This window comes from Lontra canadensis, unplaced genomic scaffold (assembly GCF_010015895.1).
Source record: "Lontra canadensis isolate GAN:19392208 unplaced genomic scaffold, GSC_riverotter_1.0 scaffold89, whole genome shotgun sequence".
Classification (NCBI taxonomy): Eukaryota; Metazoa; Chordata; class Mammalia; order Carnivora; family Mustelidae; genus Lontra; species Lontra canadensis.
Window position 1 is genome coordinate 1,242,598 of NW_022631083.1, and position 21,110 is coordinate 1,263,707.

The 21,110-nt window shown below is 45.7% G+C and overlaps 1 protein-coding gene across 1 annotated transcript in view; it reads right to left on the minus strand.

The window, feature by feature from the left end:
* Nucleotides 1-432: 432 nt before the first annotated feature.
* The window catches only part of CHRNA7 (cholinergic receptor nicotinic alpha 7 subunit), a 112,636-nt gene continuing 91,958 nt past the window's right edge, over nt 433-21,110 (minus strand). Inside the window, exons 5-10 of the mRNA XM_032835948.1 lie at nt 16,186-16,265; nt 11,246-11,413; nt 9,820-10,014; nt 8,743-8,829; nt 5,938-6,047; nt 433-1,861 (exon numbers count right to left, since the gene is read on the minus strand). Of these exons, the coding sequence (XP_032691839.1) occupies nt 1,337-1,861; nt 5,938-6,047; nt 8,743-8,829; nt 9,820-10,014; nt 11,246-11,413; nt 16,186-16,265 (1,165 nt within the window). The 3' untranslated portion in view covers nt 433-1,336. The remainder of the gene's footprint in view (nt 1,862-5,937; nt 6,048-8,742; nt 8,830-9,819; nt 10,015-11,245; nt 11,414-16,185; nt 16,266-21,110) is intronic.

The following is a 21,110-nucleotide window of genomic DNA, read 5'->3' on the forward strand; positions in this document are numbered from 1 at the left end:
CTGGGAAGAGTCAAAGTGACCACTGTCAGCTAGATAATGTAACTGGAGAATTCTGTCACCACACAGGTTTAAAATGAAAGATTCCTTTGCTTTCAAAATGCTTATCTCCAGTGAATCTACCTTTTCAAGCTACCTTTCTGGGCTAACGTTGGAGCTGTTGAGCTGTGGGAAAGCAGATCCCTAAAAGCCAGAGACTGGAGTTACTGGTCCGGGAAAGCTGCTGCCCACATCATCCCCTTCCCAGTTCCTGCCATACAAGGAACCAGAAGAGGTCCCAGATCCTGCTCCTTGGCCTTGACACATAAGGAAAGGCATAGCATACTTTCACTTTATATTGTGCATTTGTACAGACCCACAAGTTTCTAGGACTAATCAACTCAAGTACACGAGAAACATCTAATGCATTATTAAACATACACACACACGCACACACACACACACACACACACACGCAGCTGGCTTAATTTAACTTTAGCTATTACATTGGGCTTAAAATTTTTAACAGAATTCTATTTGCCCTTTGGGTTTTTCAGAATAGAGCAAACTCAGCTCCCCAGTGTCTGAGGGGAGCACAGGAAGTTTGGGAGTCTCCTGGTATCTACAGACATCCCCCTGCCTGGGCCAGGTGTGGTCCTAGTTCAGAATCAACATACATCTATGTCCCTCCTGATTCCCACCACAGGGTAGCTTGGCATAAAATCAGACTGGTAAAAGCATAATTTAAAAGACCAACTATGCCTCTCTCTCTAATAAAATGCAGGAGCAATGTAAAATTGTCTCTCTCTACCATCTATGGCAGAGAAAAATAAAATCTGAATCACAGAAAAACAAGCAGTTAGGTTTTTACTTTTAGTTTTGTGTCCTTTTACCAATTATCTGAATGGATCTAGTGAGGGTGGTTTATTACTATTATTGTTACTTTCCACCGAGGTTTGTAAACAGGCAAAAGCTTATGTTGAATTTTCGCATAGGCCTTCTGGCAAGTGACATGCAGGCATGCAAAACCAACTGTACAGGCCTCCCCTGGCGGTCTTGAGCCACCCTGACCTCTCTGAAGGGCTCACCAGGCATTGGGGAATGGGCAAAAACAGCTTTCAGTGGTCCTGGTGACCCTAAGGATGTTCCAAGAATATGAAGTAGCCCATCTGAGAGGGTTCAACAAAACGTGCTGAGATTCTATTATTCAAAGTAACAAGGAAACTATAACGGATATGACTGGCAGCGAGCGCTCCGGGTACATCAGCATCCTCACGTCTAGTGTAGCACCCCGAATTCTACCCAAGCCAAAGGCATCGCCTGTCGGTGCGTTTCCCACATGCCGGGGACCAAGACCGGGTTAAGCGAAGTCTTTCGACACAGCCTCGACGAAGTTTGGAGCTGACATCAGGATGCCGATGGTGCAGATGATGGTGAAGACAGAGAAGGCCATGAGACACAGGCGGTCCACCACGCACGCCGCGAATTTCCACTCACTGCAGATGGCCTCGCTCTCGTCCTGGCAGCGGAAGCGGTTGGCGATGTAGCGGACCTCCTCCAGGATCTTAGCCAGCTCCGGGTCCCCCTCGGAGGACTGCCCACCATGCAGGAGGTGCTCGTCGTGCGTGGGGGAGCAGGCCATGCGACCACACACGACGCCCGAGTCGGGGGTGGGGGCACAGTGCACCCCATCCAGGCCGCGGAAGCCGATGTAGAGCAGGTTGCCGTTGGTGGTGGGCGGTCCGGCCACCGCACTCATCTCCACGCTGGCCAGGCTGCAGCGACGCTGACGCGGCTTGTGCTGGCAAGCCGGCCTCACCTTGTCCTCCCCCGGCCTCTTCATGCGCAGGAACCATGCGCACCAGTTCAGAAGGATAACTCTGGTCTGGGGAGACAACAGGGAAGTTAGGAGCAGGTGGAAGCGAGCATCAGCAGGTCCTGATCGCAGCCCTACTTGTGGGGGGAAGGGGTTCCTGGGGGAGCCAGGCTCCCACTTCTTCCCTGAGTTTACACAGGCAAGCAGTGCCAACATGTTGCAATGGTTGGGTCAAATGTGAGCCTAGAATAAACCAATCCAGAAAGTCACCCTGGGAATGAGCAGAATTCTCAGTGGCAGACACACTGCAGTCTTGGGGCAGACAGGCATACGGGAGGAGAGAGCTGTCTTGGAAAAAGCCCTGCCTGAGTTGTGTGAACAAAATAAGTCACCTTCCCTCTCCAATCTTCCCCTATCTGTCACCAGCGACCATCATACCCAGCTGCCTGTGGGGCACCCCAGTGCCAGGGCAGACTTGCAGGGGCACATCGCTGGAGATTTAAAAATTTTCAAGGGCAACCCCCTGACGCCTATCAGATGCTGCATGAACCCCTAGCTTGGAATAGTTCCTACTGGAACATGGGGTCCCTTGTAAGGATGGCATATCATTGCAAAGCAGGTTTTTGTCCTGATGAAAAGCAAGTGCCAAGAAAGTCAACATGGAACAAAAAATGGGGGCACTGTGCTCCTAAGATTTGAAGGGGTGTGCTGTGCCAACAGGTGCCTCGGGGTCAGGACATAAATACTTATTACGTTATTTTGACCACCTTAATAAAGAGAGCCATTAGGTAGGTTTTTTTGTTTGTTTGTTTTTGTTTTTGCCCTAGGGCCTGTGAAAAAATTCCCTGAGACACTAAAATAGCTGTGAACCAGGAAAGTTTAGGGACCTCTAACCTAATTCATTAGGCTGCAATGAAGACAGTCAGATGATGTGCAGGAAAGTACTTGGAAAAGTCAAAAGCAGGGGTTGGCAGACTTTAAGGGGCCACATAATAACCTCCATGAGGTCTCTGTTGTAAGTACTCAGCTATTAATAAAGTATAGAAATAGTCATAGAAAGCATGTAAAAAAATAAACATGGCTTTTTTCTAATAACATTTTATTTGCAAAAGCAGCTGGTGGGCCAGATTTGACCACTGGAGCCACAGTTGGCTGACCTCCAGTTTAACGTGTTTTATCAACATATACTGCCTACATGCATAGAAGGTGCTGGAGAGAAATCACTGAGATTTCTGGTTTTTCCCTCTAATGAAAAGAAGGAGCCATGCAAAGCCTCAATTCAGGTTTAAAAATTTCTTGGAAACTTATTGAGACAAGTGTGGGAAGAGTGGGCTCTTTCCCTGAAGTTATCCAGATGCCGATTTTAATTTTGGTTTAGGATTGTGTCACCACAATCAGCAACATAACAGGTATGTTTCCCGTCTGTAAGTACAGGCAGTAAGTTGGGAAGTTCATGCCTGTAACACTTTAATGGCCTCTTCTCAGAGATAACTGCAGTAGACCTGTCTGGAGACAGGCAATGAAAAGAACAACACGGCATAAGTGCAGGTTCACTCCAGCTGTAAAGAGAACCCTTTGCTCAGGGCAGAGGCACTCTGTATATCCCACCCACACCTTATGGACAATCTCCAGAGCCTGGAAAAGCCTGTCTGCATACCCTGGAGGGTTTTCCATGACCCGTAAGGAGCAGGGACATATGGCCCCCCATGAATCTGCAGGTTAGTCTGGCCCTCCACAGGAGGCTGATAAGACATGCCAGTTCAGTTGGTCCTCTCAGGGCCTCTGTGAAGTGAGTATAATTTCCCCACCCATTTTACAGATAAACTGAGGCTCCAAAGAGGCTAATAAATTGGCTCAAGGTCACACAGTAAGCAAGTCATCTATGCATTTAGGCTTTCACGGCTCATCTGTGAGAGGGTCTATGAAATCTTTTTCAACACTCCTGTGATTTTAGCCCAACCCCCACTTCAAGGGAATGCATTGGGCAGCGAGTGCGTCCAAGCCCAGAGACAGCTATACACATGGAGTGTGTGTGTGTGTGTGTGTGTGGCGGGGGGCGGGGGGCAGGGGAGTCCGTGCCTACCCTGGAGCACATCTCAAGCTAATGTGGTCCACACTACCAAGTCTGTTCTGAGTTCCATGGCCTGAATCATTAGCTTTCAAAGCTAAAGCATCTCCAAAGATGCAATTATCCTCTTGACACTTATCAAACTGTGCTCATGACCTCTTCTGTTGGGTTATGGTTTTGTGTCTGGCTGTGTAAATGTCACATAATGCCACGGCACTGGCAATATCTTCTTCATAGCAACACGTCATAATAAAAGTTCCTTGAAGGCTATTTATTTTTCAAATACACCCAGAAAGAAAGAAAAATGCAGGAGGCTATATAAATTGAAAGTGAGAGATCCAAGCTTCATATTTCATTTGCAGCCATTGGTTTTAACACCCTCCCGTGCTGAGAGGTGAATAATTAGCATAGACTCTTAATAAAGATTTTTTTTTTCTGGGCAGTAAAGTACTATCAGGTCTTTAAAAATGGTTTTGTGTCTTAAACATAAGGAATAATAATATGCGTTTTTAGTTTTACATTGGCATAAATAAACACTTGAAGGATAATGGGAAAATTGCTTAAAATGGCTATCAGTATTGGTGGTGGAAGCACAGTGAGGGGTGGGAATGAGAGCAGGATTTCCTTCCGTATGATTTTACTTTCACTTTGACTTTTGAAACATGTGAATTTATTACCTTTTTCAAATGGAAGGAGGGTAGCCAGAAAGTGTGTCAGGGTTGTAAAAGTCAGATGAAAATGTAGTGAATGTGTGCAAATGTGTCCCATTTTTTAATGGGGGGACCTTCTCAAAACAAGCCCACGGACTGCAGTGATGTGACATGTGTGGGAGACAGCACCATTTCTGGGGGCTCATTCCAGTGCTGATGCAATGAGCTATGAGAGAAAGTTGTTATTAAGTGTATGAAATTGCTGTGGAAAAGAACCTAAGAGGACAGAGTAACTCGGTAAAGTTAAAAAAAAAAGAAAAAGAAAAGAAAAGAAAAAAGAAAAATTTTAAATTGGTCTTTCCTAAGCTCACTTTGGGTAACTGTAAATTATTGCACAATGAATAGTTTTAGAAGGCCTGGGAACGCTTTCTTCCCAGAGGTTCACAAAATGCCCCTTACTTCTTGCACCTGCATTTAGCATGTGTGTGTGGGGGGGGCTTCTTAGAGTCCCTTCCGAACTTGGATGCAAGGTTATAGATCTCCAAAGAAAACAGCCTTATTTTGACATGAGGGGGCTCCTTTGGCACCTGTTGTGCCCAGGCCATGATCTCTGGACAAGAACACTGGAAGGTCTGCAGGGCCCAAGTAAGGATCAATCCCGCCCCTGGACCTGGGTGTCGTCACACTGTGCTGAGGTGAGGAAAGCCCAGGCCATACTTTGCCCTAATCAAGGTTTCCTGAGTATCAGGTGAGGACGGGCATTGAGCTTCAGATCCCGGACTCCCAAGGGCACGGCTTGGTAAGCATCTGCCTACATCCCAGTGCCCAGTGCTGAGCAGGAGCAGGGAAGGTATGGCATGACCCAGGGCTGACATAACAGGCTGTTATATTCAATCATTTATCTTTTGCCCTTTTGCTTTTATCCTAGCCCCTCTCCCCACTGGTGACCACTAACCTTTATTAGATAGGCCTGTGGTACGGTAGCATCCTCCAGGCACTGACTACATGTGTTAATACAGGGCTCACTCTCTCTCACCCTGCTGGTCTTCATTCTGTTTGGAAGATCCAACCACACGGCTGGGTGCTTATCTCCTCTGCTGCTTCCAACCACTGTCCTGTTCACCACAGCGTACGTGTGAAACGTTTTAGAAACACACTGGTAGCCAAACACAGAGAGCAGCCAGTGTGTAGGCCCCGTTCTGGAATGTCAGATTGCAAGAAACCAGTGCCATGGGCCGCTAAGAGCATGCTCACCGTAACAGTCCAGAGGTAATACAATAGTGCAGACCGGTGAGGTCCTATGGAGTACATGGCTCTGTGTTGAGGGCTGCTAGCTGTCTGTGGGATTTTTAAAACAGATAAATTCATCTGTGGAGTCACCCGCGCTGAGGGCCCCTGACTCCCTGTGGTGAAGAGAAGGGACGCACCCACTTGGGCATCTTGCCGCCGTCGGGGTCGTGGTGGTGGTACTGCAGCACGATCACCGTCACGACCACGGAGAGGCCCACGATGATCATGGTGCTGGCAAAGTACTGGGCTGCAAAGACAAGAGATGCAGGGTGAAGCCTGGGCCCTCCACGGCACAGGCATCATGGCATGGCAGGCAGAACCAGATGGCGGTCTCTGACTGCCTGGGACCATATGGCAGAGCTCGGAGCAGGGCAGGACTGTCTACAGGCCTGCAGGCCTGTCTACAGGCCTGCAGAACCCCTGCCCACACTCCTGGCAGGCAGAGGCCAGCCTGGAGCACGGGGACCAGCTTTCCCATCCATGCCAGCTGCTTGGCTTGGCTGACCACACTTTTGTGAGCTCCGCCAGCCTCCTCCTCCAGTGAGGGTTAACAGTGCCTCGCAGGACACTGATAAGGTAGTTCCTAGGAGAAAAGCTGTGGACTGCGATGAGAACTGAGAATACCAGGGTAGTGAAAGTCTGGTCCCCATCGTGATAACTGTAGGCCAGGGACATGCTGGAGGCAGGGATGTAATAAGGGCAAACCTGAGCATCACTGGCGGGGTACCTAGAATTAGCATGGGAAATGAGCCCAGTCCCAATTAATGAAAGATAGGAAGAGGTGCCAGGTGTCTGAAGAAGACGTGAAAGACAGTGACTTCCCTGGCTGAGAATGCCAGCTTCAGCTTCGGTGGTCAAGGATGCATTTCTCCTCCTTGGTCCACATGAGGAGCATGGCACATCCTAAACAGCTCTCCACTAACCCACTGCCTCCATCCATGAGTTTAAACATCTATGAGTTTAGACAGGCTACTCAGCCTGTCTGGGCCTCAGGTTCTTCAGCAGTATGACAGGGATGGCAATGCCTTCTTTTGTGGGGCTGGTGTAGGAATTAGCAATTATATGAACTGAGGATCTAGAAGAAAGCCTGGCGAAGAGAAGACATTCCTTGATTGGCAACTCTCATTACTAAACCTTTGGTGTGGCTTTCAGCTCAAAGGGGCTGAGCTCGAAGCAGAGGACATCCTGGTGCAGAGGCTAAGTGCATGGCCACACACTCAGTTAAGAATGCCTCCCTTTCTCTGGGCAGGAAGGAACTCACTGCCCCACTGTGGGAACCAAGAGGTACATGTGAGAAGCTCTGAGAGAAGGATATCTGAGACTTCAAATTAGCACCAGGTGTTTCAAGTTAGCACCAGGGATCTCCAAGAAAAGGAAGGAGGTATAACAAAACTGTGACTTCTGTGGGCTGAGTTTATATTTATATGTTGAAGCTCTAGCCCCTGGTATCTCAGAATATGACTGTATTTGAAGACAGGGCCTTTAAAAAGGGGATTAAGTTAAAATGGGGTCTTTAGAGTGGGGCCTGATCCTATCTGACTAGTGTACTTATAAGAGGGGAACTTTGCACACACAAAGGGGTACCAGGAATGCACCCAGACAGGAAAGACCATGTGAGGGCACAGCAAGAGGGTGGTCATCCACAAGTCAAGCAGAGAGGCCTCACTTAGAGATTAAACCTGCCAGCACCTTGGTCTTGACTTCCAACCTCCAGATTTATAAGCAAATACATTTCTGTGTGTTGACACCCGGTCTGTGGAATTTTACCGTAGCAAACCTAGCCGACCAAGACAATGACCTGCGGAGACATGTGGGGTCAAAGGATCCCCGCAGCTGAAATCCCATCTTTCTAGACATGGGCTATGCACCAACCATGCTTTTTGCTCATCGGTTCATCATCGGTCAAGGCAGGGATGCCCACTACCCCACAGAGCCTGCTTTCTGTTTGAAGTCTCTAGTGAAAGCATTGTGTTGGAAGGTAGGAAGAGTGGGCTGAAGCATGGTTTCTTGACCTCTGGATGGTAGTGAGAGAACTAGGAACACCCACAAAGGCTTTTCATAGCAATACTGTCTCTCTCTGGTCAAAATTATCACACATTAGGGGAACAAAGGACACACTTGCCTTTGTAGTTTGTGAAGCCTGGGAGTATCTGTGTAAGAGAAATAGGCTCCCCTAGACCTACCCTCCCTTGTTAACCACACAGGGTGGCCCTCAGGTGGCCTAGGGCAACAGGAATAATCATAGACTCCATTTGTCTTTCTGAACTCCATCACCCAACTGGAGGAGTGATGCTCATATTAAACCTAATATCCCCTATGAGGCTGTTTGCTTCCCATTCTCAAAACTGGCTTGGAGGTTTTGTTCCCTGACCAGGAACAGAGCCCTGGCTACAGTGGCAAAAGTAGCAGATCCTGACCACTGGACCGCTGAGCACCCCTCTGCATGTTCCTACTTATTCCAATCCAGGGAGGTACATAGCCACGGGCAATGCTATCTCCTGTTTCTGTCATCCTGTCCTGGGTTGAAGGTCATGCTTTATATCTGTCTTGTCCAAAACATATTTATCCTGTTTACATTTCCTCACAAGCTTTAACTTTATCCAGAGACACTGAGGTATCTCAGAGTTAAAACGTGAGCTCCTCCAATTTTGACAAAGGATTTGTGGAAGAACAATGACTCAAAGCTAAAGTAACAAATCTCTAATGGTAAAATCTCTGGCTGCATAAGTGTGAGGGGGAGAACAATGGGAGGGAGGGTGCATTTCTGTACCTTCAAGCCAAACCATGAAGCTCTACTCCCCACACTGCCTTACATGTACCCAGGTAAGCAGAGTCTATAGGTCACTCAAACAGTTATAGAAAGTCACTCCTCCTGGGACCATGTGGCTCTCCAGGACCCTCACTAAGCCCACGTCTTCAAAAGAGACCTAACATTTACTTACCTATCAAGGGCACCGAGTCAGATGTCGCAGGCATGATCTCAGCCACCAGCAACATGAAGACAGTAAGAGAGAGTAAAACTGTTATCCCTGAAACATAAACACAGCAGTGCCTGAGACAGAAGAGACGATAACGCCTCAAGTCCATTAACTGTGCCTAATCTGAGGTTCAAAGGAGGGAGGTGTGGGGGAGGGGCCAGTGATGTCCTAAAAGTGAATGCAGGGTTCTTTCTCTGTCTGTAAGGGTATGGCCATTTTTCTGGGGGCTGTTCACATCAATTATCAGATCGAGGTAAGCCAGAACTTTAGAACAAGGATACAAAATGAATTACTGAACTCAACATAAGTATCTCTCATTTTCTTAATTACATTAGAATTGAGAGGTAGTTACATATAGCAGGAAAACAAAAATAAAACAAAACAAAACCAAAAAAGCCACACAATCTTAAGACCTCACTTTTGGTCTTGACTTTGCTATTTACTACCTGTGTGACTGTGGATAAGTCACTTAATGTGCCTGAGCCTTGCAGTCAGAAGATAAGGGTTTGAGGGTGATTTCTACATGTACTACATATGACCTTTAATAACTTTTTAAGATGTTGAGAAATTCATTTCACCATTCTAAGTCTTAGTTTTCTTATCTTTCTATTAGATGATCGGAAGGAATTACCCTGTATACAGCAATATAGAGATGCAAACTGATCGTGAACTACCTAAAGTGTTGCTTCTCCATAACAAATGCTGGCCAGCTGCTCCCCAACAAACAGGATGCGGTAGCAGAAGCGGAGAAAGTAATGCCCCTCAGGACAGAACCCAGTAGTCTGTTCTTGCGCAGTCCCATCTTCTGTGGAGGATCCTACGGATTCTCAGGAGGGCACTGGGCATCTAGCATGGAGCTAAATCAGGAGGCTGTGGTGTCGGGGAGATGCCCTGGGCTGGGAGGTCAGTGTGTGACCCCACATCTCCGCCCCCACAGCCATGACATGTCCTGCATCGTCCACCGGGATCCCTAGAGAGCTGACCTCAAGGCAAGGGCCTCTCATCCTGTCTCAGACTCCCACCCAAGATCAGGACACTTACCCAGGGAAATTTTCTCCCCTGAATCTGCAGGAAGTAGGAAGACGAGGAGGGCCAGTGCAGAGATGAGCACACAGGGGATGAGTAGGTTGAGGCCATAGTAGAGGGTCCTGCGGCGAATGGTCACTGTGAAGGTAACGTCTGGGTAGGGCTCTTTGCAGCACTCATAGAACTTCTCACTCCGCTTGCCTGGGATTCCTCCATGAACAAAAGGGGAAAGGAACGATGTCTGAAGGAAATTACCCTGCTTGTTTATTTTAATAGGCATATCACACAAATGACCATGGAGTTTGTTAGGTGCTTAAAAAAATTAAAAAAAAATACTAAAACTGGGTAATCAGTGTTTGAATAAACTCTTTCTGGTGTATTTGAGTTGTTCAGGAGTATCTTAGTGATACTGGAGCAAACCGGGAGAATTTTTTTTAATGGATTGCACTAGATGAGGTACAGAGTAAATGTTTGTGTCCCCCTCAATATTCCTATGTTGAAATGTTAACCCCCACAGTGATGACATTTGGAGATGGGGCCTTTGGGGGGGCACGCCTAAGTCATGAGAGCAGAGCTCTCATGAATGGGATTATTGCCCTTATAGAAGAGGCCCAGAGAACTCCCTAATAGCCAGAAGACAGCCATCTATGAACCAGGAAGCAGGCCCTCAGCAGACACTGGATATGCCTTGATCTCGGACTTGATCTTGGATTTCCCAGCCTCCAGAACTGTGATAAACAAATTCCTGCTATTTATAAGCCACCTAATCGATGGTATTTTGTTTTAGCAGCCTGAGTGGACTAAGATACCATGATGATAAATAATACATTATGAGCTTTACACCATTATAAATGTAATTACTATTTTTTTCTATTAAAAATCATCAAATATAGGTTTTTGTGAACTGCAATTTGCTATCCAACCTGATTTTAGGAAAGGAGCAGATTCTAATAATATAGTCATACCTAAACTAACGCTGACTTCTTTAAATGGCTGCACGTTTCTCATGGAAAGCTCTGAATTTTCTAATTGTTTTTTGTTTCTTATTGTATAGTTCTCAGTAAATTATAGAGATTGCCGCAGGGTTCAATAAATGCTTACACTGAAAAGCAGAGTGGAAAATCCCAGCCTTTTAAAGCTAGCCCAGGAATAAAAAGTAGCTTTCGGGGGAAGGGGGGTTAGGGAGAGGGTGGTTGGGTTATGGACATTGGGGAGGGTATGTGCTATGGTGAGTGCTGTGAAGTGTGTAAACCTGGCGATTCACAGACCTGTACCCCTGGGGCTAATAATACATGTTAATAAAAAATTAAAAAATTTAAATTAAAAAAAAATTTGAAAAAAAACCCTAGGAGCTAATAAATGGGTACTGTTTTATAAATATATATATTTTAAAAAGTGGCTTTCTACAAGGCTGCTAGTCTCATGTCTTTGCTGGGCTTACCCACAAGGTCCCATTCTCCGTTTGGGATATAGCCACTGATATCTGCCTCTTGCATCTGTAGATCCAAGGACCACCCTCCATAGGACCAGGACCCAAACTTCAGTTTGCACTGCTGCACATCAAAGGGGAACCAGCGCACGTCAATGTAGCAGGAACTCTTGAATATGCCTATGTGGGCAACAAAACAGTCAGAAAACCGAAATGGAAGGGGACCAAGCCAGGCTTTAAATACCCAGCAGTCTCACATTGCTGGTGGGAATGTGAACTGGTATAGTCATTATGAAAACAGTATGGTGATTCCTAAAAATACTAAAAATAGAACTATTATATGAACCAGTGACCCCACTTCTGGGTATATATCCAAAGGAACCAAAATCGCCCCCCGGGAGAGAGAACTGCACCCTCATATTCACCATGTTCACTGCGACATTATTAGCAACAGCTGAGGAATGGAAACAAGCCAAGTATTCATCGATGAATGAATAAAAAAAGAAAAAGATCATCAAACCATACACACATGCAAACGCATACACACACACAGTGAAATACTATTCAGCTTAGAATAGATGGAAATCCTGCCATTCGCAGTAACATTTTGCTAATTGAAGTAAGCCAAAGACAATACTCTATGATCTCACTTACATGCGGATTTTGAAGAAAAAAAAAAAAAAAAGAAACAAAAACAAGAACAAAAAACTGAACTCACAGAAACAGTGAGTTCCCAGGGGCTGGGGGAGGTGGGGAAATGGACAGGGGCTGGTCAAGAGGTACATTTGGAAGATCCGCAGTACAGCAAGGGGACTCTAGTGGGTAACATCGTGTACTTGAAATGTGCTAAGAGAGCAGATCTTAAACATTCTCATGAAAAAACAAAACAAAACAAAACCCAGCCCTGTAAGGTGATGGATGTGTTACCTTTATGGCATCATTTTACAACGCACGTGTATGTTCAGTCATCGTGTCACACACCTCATTACATTCTCATTCGTCAACCGTACTTCAGTAAAGATGGAAGAAAATGAAATAATTATAAGTAAATAAATAAATAAACACAGAGCTATTCTTTGGGTCTCTAACCTCATATGCTGTTCATAATATGTGCCGCCTCTTCTTCGTGGAAAGGGCTGGTGAGTTAAATAATACATTATTTTTGATGTTCATCTTTATGATCGATGCTTCATGTATACGTTGTTCTGGCCTACCTGTGTTCCCTTCAAGAAGTGGAGACGTAGGCTCCTGGGCCTCTAGACTGGGTGTGACCAGAGAGGCCTCCAGACCACAGTAGACCTGTCCAGAACAAGCTTGGTCTTTTTTGGAAAAAAATCTCTAGAAAAGAAGCTCAGCTGAAGCTTCGCAGTCTTAAAATTCACAGACAATGTTGTCATGCTCTGTTGAAGACTCTATTTAAGGATTTCTTTGCAAAGAATTAGAAGTTCTGTAAACTTGCTCCTACCATGTCTATGTACCTTCAAACTCTAATAGGAGAAAAGTAAAGAATGTAAAAATAATCACAGAAAAGTTGATAAAAATGATGAAGGGTTTAGAAGCAGAATATAAAAGGGACGTGTGTGGGATGGCGGAGCAGGGTGGGCATGTCCTGAGGTTAAAAATTGAGGAAAAAAAAAAAAAAACAACAACACACTGGGGGCGCCTGGGTAGTTCAGTTGGTTAAGCATCTGCTCAGGTCATGATCCCAGAGTCCTGGGATCGAGCTCCATTTTGAGCTTCCTGTTTCTGTGGGGAGTCGTTCTTCCCTCTCCCTTGGTCCCTCTCCCTGGTCATGCTCCCTCCCTCTCAAATAAATAAATACAATCTTTTAAAAAATTGAGAAAAATACTTGGGTTATCTAGAAATGTATGTGGAAGATAATTTTAACTAGTTTAGATCTTAGATTAAGAACAAAGACTGATAGGTTTAAATTGAAGACAGTGCTTGGGCACAAGTAAGAGTTCCCACTGAAAAGAGTGACTTCAGCCTAAGACAAGTTGGAAGTGAATTTTTGGCAGGTTATGGAGATGAAACCAGATAAGCCCCCTTCAGCAATTTATACCCATGTGCTCCTCCCTGCCCAGAAAAAGGCTTGAAGGCTGTGGAAGGCACAAAGAGCTAAGGGTGCCCTCTATTCCTGGGGACAGGGTCAGTGCTCCATACATTTCTGCTAGTAAATTAAAAAAAAGAAAAAAGAAAAAAGAAAAAATGAATGGATGGAAGAAGGGACTCAGCAGCCTTGCAAACACAAACCACAGAATCCACAGATGCTGCCCTCCCATTAATGGGCGAAATCCCCCAAAACCCACACTGCTTGTGGGAAATGTAACTCCATAACTGAATTATTCTATTTCCATGAAATAGCCAGAGAAAGAGTATCCCTAGAGATAGAAAGCAGATCAGTGGTGGTCTAGGACTGGCAGTAAGGGTGGGGATCAACTGCAGGATGGCAAAAGGGATCTTTATGGGGTGATAAAAAAATAACACTAGATTTTGGTATTAGTTGTACAACTCTGTGAATTTATTAAAAATCACTGAATCGTGTACTTAACATGGGTGACTGTATGATATGTAAATTATATAATAAACCTGTTAAAAATAAAAACATGAAATAGAAAGATAATTTCATAACCAAATCTTTATTTCAAATCGTGCATCCAAAACACTTTTTTTTCTTGCCTGTACTTGGTTGCGTGAACAGAACAGCATCCCAGACCAGTCCTACATGACCCCAGGGCACAGGCTTGCTGCCCCAGGTCAGAGCGCTCCATTCTGCTCCTGCCAAAGTAGGGGAGTCTCCCACACTCACAGCACAACATGCCCTGTCCTTCCCAGGCTCCTGGGGCCATGAAGGCTGGGACACAGGCACGGAGCCCCAGAGGACTTTGCTGCACACAGGTGGCCTAGGGCTCAGGAATGCTGCTTCTTGTAGCTGAAAATAGCCTCAGCCCTCAAAACAATGTGCAGCACCATATTCTTGTATACTGATGACTACTGGAGATCGTTTTCTAAAATAGCTCTCATAATAGAAACTGCAACTCCCAGGCTGGGGAAAAAAAAATGTATGGGTGTGTGATGGAAGACTTGTCCCATAGCCTCAGTCCCCTAGGGGCCTGCGGTTAGGCAGAAAGCATGCTTGGGCTGGGGGAGGGGTAAAGGAACAGGGGAAGCAGCAAGGAAACACATGCGTTCAGGTAGAAAACCTGAAAATCTGTGGTTCTTCAGTCTCTACAAACATTATTGGGAGGTATCTGCCTTTGATGGGTTTAATCACTCACACATTCATTTACGAACAAGTGGGCCAGGTGCCTGGTTGATTAGTGGTGGTTCTAAGGTATGTAAACACAGACTCTGCCCACAGGATGCTTATCATCTGCTAAGGAGGAAGAATGTGTAAACAACAACTAAGAAGACAAGGCCAGCTTTGCTGTGTGCTGTGAATGAAGGTGTGAGAATGGGGTTTACTGCAGCAGAAAGGCTGTGTGTGTATGTGAGTGTGCGGTATGTATGGTGTGTAGTGTGTATGCAAGGCTTGTGGTTGGTGTGTAGATATGTGTGTGCAGGAAGTAGGTATGTGGGGCATATATGTGGGATGTGTGGTGTGTAATGCATGTGTAGTGTGGGGGGATAGTAGATAGTAGATAGTGTGTGGATAAAGTGTGAGTGTGTAGTACATGTATGTGGGAGATGTGGTTGGTGTGTGAATGTGTGTGGATTTGTGGGGGGGAGGTATGAGTGTGGGTATATATGTGGGGTGTGGTGTGTGTGGTGTGTAGTGTAGGTATGTGGGGGATGTGGCTGGTGTGTGAATGTGTGTGGATATGTGAGTGGAGGAGATATGTATGTAGTTGTACATGTGAGGTGTGATGTGTGACGTGTTATGTGTGATGTGTGAGGTGTATGTGTGGTGTGTTGTGTGGGGGGGGCTGCGGTTGGTGTGTGAATGTGTGTGGATATGTGTGTGGGGGGAGATATGGATGTGGGGTGTATATGTGGGGGTGTGTGCGTGTGATGTATAATGTGTGTGTGGTGTGTGTGGGAGTGGTAGGTGTGTGCATATGGTGTGTGTGTGTGTGTGTGTGTGGTGTGTAATATGTGGGGATGGTAGGAATGAGGATATGGTGTGTGTGTGTGTGTTTATGTTGGTGTTAGGGTAGGAGTTGGCTGCAGATTGCCTGGAACAGGAAGTTGAACAGTTGCAGTGTGGGAGATAATCCTGGAAAAGAACATGTAAAAAAAAATCACCTAAAAGATTTTTAAAACTCTGTTAATATCTGCCTCAAAGCATTAAAACCCAGGTTCCCCATGCTCTGTATTATTCAGTGAGCAGCCTAGGGCTCAATGAATGGAGAGAAATGATGGGTTGGTGGGGAAAAAAAATCAATCCCAGGAAGCAGTTAACCAGCAACTGGCCGCGAGGGAGAGAAGCTCAGTCAGGAACAAGACACTAATGAGCCCCACTTTGAAACCACTTGCTCTTCTATCTAACATGCAAGTTTTTTAATGCACATGCTCAAAAAGCCTGCAAGTCCATCATCTCGCCCCCAGCACCTGGAGAACAGCCCCTGCCGAGATACGCTGTCTGGCGGGAAGGGAAACAGCCAGCTGAAACGGTGGAGGGAAAGGCCGGGGTGCTTGCCTTGCAGACTGTAAGGAGACCTGGAAGTGACCTCATGAGGGAGACTTGCTTTAACTGTGGATTAACTTTAAAGAACACCTGGCACACAATAAGGACATATGACACATTTCGGCAAAGACAGTGTGAGCCATGACCCCAAGACAAAAAAGAGGAAGATGGCATTGTCATGTTCAGGAAATATTTGCAAACACAGGAGGAGTTGGGTGTGAATGAGGCAAAGGATGCCCCACACTCATGTGAGGACCACTGGGACTGGCACCCTGAACTCGCTTAAATTGTCTAACTATAGAAGGACAAAGGAAGCGGGTCTTACCTGGAGGTAGGTACTGGCAATGCCCAGAAGAATTAACTAACACGTTGGTGTGGAATGTGGCATCAAATCGCTCATCAGCACTAGAAACACGAGAAGGATTTCATGAGTCAGCATTGCCAGGCGGTGGATTTCCCGGGGCCCTTAGGTCTGTCCTGACTGCAGCTACAAAAGCTTAAGAAGTGCTACCCTTTGTGCTTGGATCATGCCAACACCATTTGCAGCTGGCCTGGGAGATCTTCTCAGAGCACAGGCTGGTAGTAGCCAATGTCCAACCATGCCACCCATTTCATATACACTTTGATTTTCATATGCACATAAAACAAAGTTTTTAGCAGAAGTTAAACCTGAAGACAATTTCACAGGACATCAGCAGATGAGACGTTCCTATCTATCTGTAGGAAATAAAGAGCGGGTAAAGCATTCTGCTATGGACAGCCCCATGTGGGCAGGGATTCTGACCCACTACCTCCAAAGCTCCAGTTCCCGCCTCCTGAATGCACCCAATACTTAGCGGGTGCTTAACCAATACATCTTGAGGGACTGAACTGCAGGCACCAGGAGAGCCCAGAGGCATTCTGGGCCCCATGATTAGCGATGACAGGAAGGAGGGCAGGTGAAGAGAGCAGAGATAGGAACAGGTTTCAGACAGGTACACCCCAGGCTCCTCCCTGCCCATGTTCAGAAAGACATGAAACAGGAAAAAAGAACAGTAAAAGCCATCAGCCTTTATTATTCACGTCTTGTATCTTCTGTATTCTGATGCTTTCCTGACCCTGGAGGAATTGTCCCCCCTCCACTGCCAAGTTAGCCAGTTCCTAGAGACAGGAGACAACATGCTCACCTGTCAAATGCGAACCATCTAATCCAGAGCCCATACCCCAGCCCCCTCCTCCAGGTCTCACACTGCGGCCCTCTCTCCCTCTGTCCTAATTACCTGAGGGCAAGGTACCAAGCAACTAGCGAAAGCCCCTATGACCCAGAACCCACTGACATCCTTCACATCAGCCAAGCCTAACCCTGGTCACCCTGCCTCGCCAGTTCCAGTCCACAGAAACCACAGCAAAGGCTCTTTCCCTCCAAGAAGATGCCATCAATGAAAGGAATAAAAAATTGCTCCTTAAAAAAGTAATATCCTCTCAGAAATTCAAGAGGACGTTGCATTTAATAAAACAAAGAGAAATATGAAAGTTAAAATATGACTTATAAAATAAATTTTTATAAATGGTTGGGAGGTTTGGCTGAGAACAATCAGAGATGAAATGTAGGACAGAAACGAGGAAAGCCTCCAGAGCCCAAGACCCGGGGAACTCACTTGACAGATGCTAGAGAGACAAAAAGGCGGGAGACAGTTACTCAAGAAATCACACCGAGAAATGCTGGAGCTGAAAGAAACCAGTCAAGCATGAAGGCAAAGGGAGGCACTTTCATAAACGTTAAAGGGCTCAGAGGGCTTGTGTCCCACGTGTATTTTCTTGGTCATGGATTTGAGGATGAGCTCTAGGAAAATAAGGGTGAATACTGAAAAAGGAAGGAATAAACTTTTGGACTAAACCTGGGGATAAAGTAAATGTATTTCCATATTGAGCTGTGCAGCAGGCCTAGAAGAGGAGGGATTGGGAGACTTGTCCAAATTACAGCAAGAGATGAGGGGTCTCAGGAGAGTGAAATAGATTCAGAGCAAGGGAGAAGAGAAATAAGCTGGAAAACACCATGCATTCTATCAAGAATACATTTTTTAAAATTACAGTAAAATATCAACCAGAAACTTCACAGAGGGGGAGCTATACAAAAAAGCCAGGGTTTGGGGGCACCTGGGTGGCTCAGTGGGTTAAAGCCTCTGCCTTCGGCTCAGGTCATGGTCTCAGGGTCCTGGGATCAAGCCCTGCGTCAGGCTCTCTGCTCAGCAGGGAGCCTGCTCCCCCCGCCCCTCTCTGCCTGCTTGTGATCTCTCTCCCTGTCAAATAAATAAAATCTTAAAAAAAAAAAAAAAGCCAGGGTTTGAATATGAAACAAATATGTGATGAGGTGCAGAGGAAGAAGCAGGGGAGAGAGACTAAGCTCCTAGCTTTGGGATGAAGAACACTCCTACATCCTCACTGGCAAGCGCGCACAGGGAGAGAGAGGAGGAGGCTGGCTCAGGGTGCAAATATTCTCTGCTTGACTGTGGTCTGTACCCAACTGTCTCCATGAAACAAATGATAAACAGTGACTGGGCACAGAAAAGCTGAACATGTGGACCATCACAAAATCGCTCTAGCTCAAACCATGATTTTCAAACCGGGTTCTCTGGAACCCTGAGATTTTCTGGGTGTGCTCTGGAGTTTCTGTACATGTAGATTCTGATACTCTCTTTTCCTTGCACTTGAAAATACTAATAAAATTCCAAAGACACTCAAAGGACTTTTAGAAAATTCTACCTCTTCAGACTAGACAACAGATGAATTACTACCTGTGGCCCATTTGCCCATTTAACTTCCTTCTGGCTGAAAGTTAAGCTAAAACTTCTCTTGCCATGCCTGTGCATGGATTTGAACCTCTTGCAAATGAGTTACCCGGTAAGATTTCAGTTTTGCACTGCTCTTTTTAAAAATCCACATTTGAGCCTACAGTTCTAGCACAGAACCTGGACCCCACTGCACAGCCCCTGTTCCCACCACTCTAACAACTGAAACTGTCTCGGGACACATGACACAGGATGCATAGTTCTGCTTATTTTAAGCTTGGGTTTCTTCTTGTCTGATTTTTATATTTATAACAAAGGCTGTGAGCATCTGTTAGATCAGTGACTTAATTCTAGAGGAAAAAAAAAAAAGAATTCCTCCTAGCTCTTCCTCCACATATTTGGATCAATTTAATTGAAGAGACTCTTGAGATCACAAGACAAATGTGTAAAAACAAGATAAAAATTGGTTTCCATTAGCAACAGTTTACCTGTGTGACTCACTGATTTCTAAACACAGTTCAACCAAAACAGAATATTGAGATAAACAGAACTGTAACACTGTTATCGTTATCAATGGTCAAATCTTAATATTCGTTTTGATAGTCTTAGAGTTCTTTGCTATTTTCTACACCAATGATGTAAAAGTAAACTGCTGTAATAATTGTATGCTAATACCACTTTATCTGTTTTGGCCATTAGAACTGGAGATGAGATTTGTTTGCAAAAGGGCTCTCTTGCTAAAAACTGAGGCTGAACAGAGCTCTGTAAAACATGAGTGGCCCCAAGCCACTGCCATGACACAGGGGCATGACAGTGTCAGTGAAACGTGTCCCGTGGCCCAGCACTAGGTCATGCAGTGATGTATAATGGGTGCCAGGGGAGAGGGAACATGAGGTGTGAGATCACACAGCTTTGTAGCCAGCAGACACTGATAACCATGGGATCTGGGGTGGGTCCACAGGCCTTGGCTCACTCCTCCCTCTGCTCTGGTGTGCATGTGAAACTTTCTGTATTAAACAGTTTGAATATATATACTGTTTTTGTCCTTAAGACACGATGAACCCTCAGAGTTCTTGACGACTCAGGCACATGGTCGCTTCATTCCCATCGACAGCTCCTCTTTCCAGCTGCCTGCATCCTTGTCCAGCCAGAGGAGGACAGACAAGCCCTCCATTGGTGTGAGGAGAACTCTGGGTATACCCACCCACACCAATAGGGCAACAAAGGGCAAAGGGGCTTTGTCACTGAAAAGTGATCATAGAGAGGATGGATATTTAGCTCAATTATTCAGACCCTAAGGTCCTTCATGGGATGTTCAGGAAGAAAGGGCAACTGGACAGGCTTGAAAGGTGGGTATAACTCCAGCAGGTGGAAAGGAAGGTTGGTACATCCCCAGAAGAATGCATGGTCTGATCATATACCTGTAAGTAAACTATACAGAGGGAAGCCCTGTGAAGGTATGGTTTGCCTGGATGCTGGGGTGAGTGAGGTTTGCCCCAATACCTTACCATAGCACTTGCCTTAGCAGGAAGGCTAGCATCAGGGCTTGAGGGCAAACCATGGGTAGCGATGCCTGCAGGGTCCAGGGTTCAATGCTCAGTGAGTTCATTGAAAGCTGTACTTTCAGAAGTCAATGAAGGCATAGGCAGAGATGAACTTGGGGATCTGGGATTAGATGTCTTCCTGTTCTCCATCCCCCTGGGGCTCTAGTACTGGCTCCTGACCTGGGAAGCAGAGCCTCTGAAGCCAGCTCACTGTAGCCTCCTGCTTAGCTTGCCCTACAGCACGGACCCCTACAGTCTGCAGGAGCTCAGCCTTAAGCCTTAAGCCAGGGAAAAGAAAGTGACCGTGCCACTCACAGCATCATCTGTCCCTGGAGTCCAGCTGTCAGTGCCTGAGAGAGAAGAACAGGGGGGCCAGTCATCAAGGAAGCCCAGAAAGACCAACCCCCAACAAAACTAAAGACTCTGAGTATTAGTAATACAGAAGGATTAGGGAAAAAATAATCCAGGGTCACCCTGCTGTACCAAAGAGCCCACTAGGTGTGTGAGCTCATGAGGACCTTGATGAATAAGAACTCATGTGCAGCCCATCCTGTCCTCTCTGAGCTCACATCGTCCTTCAAAGAGAAACGGAAAAGCAGAAGAGAAGAAAAATGATCTCAACTGTTCTCACCGCAAAATGAAATAATGATTATGTGATGTGCTAGAGGTGTTAGCTAATGCGACAGCAGTAATCTTACTGCAATATACACATGGATCAAATCAACACATCACACACAGTAAACTTGCATGTTACATGTCAATTATATCTCAATAAAAAATAATAAAATTAAAATATTGGAATAAAAAAAGTAAAGGAGGAAGACAGAGCAAATCTATCTCAAAATACAATGGATTTAAGGTATTATTTATATTAAATCTCTTGCCAAAAAAAAATATGTTGTCAATTATAAGATAAAACACCTCTTAAGTAAGGCATA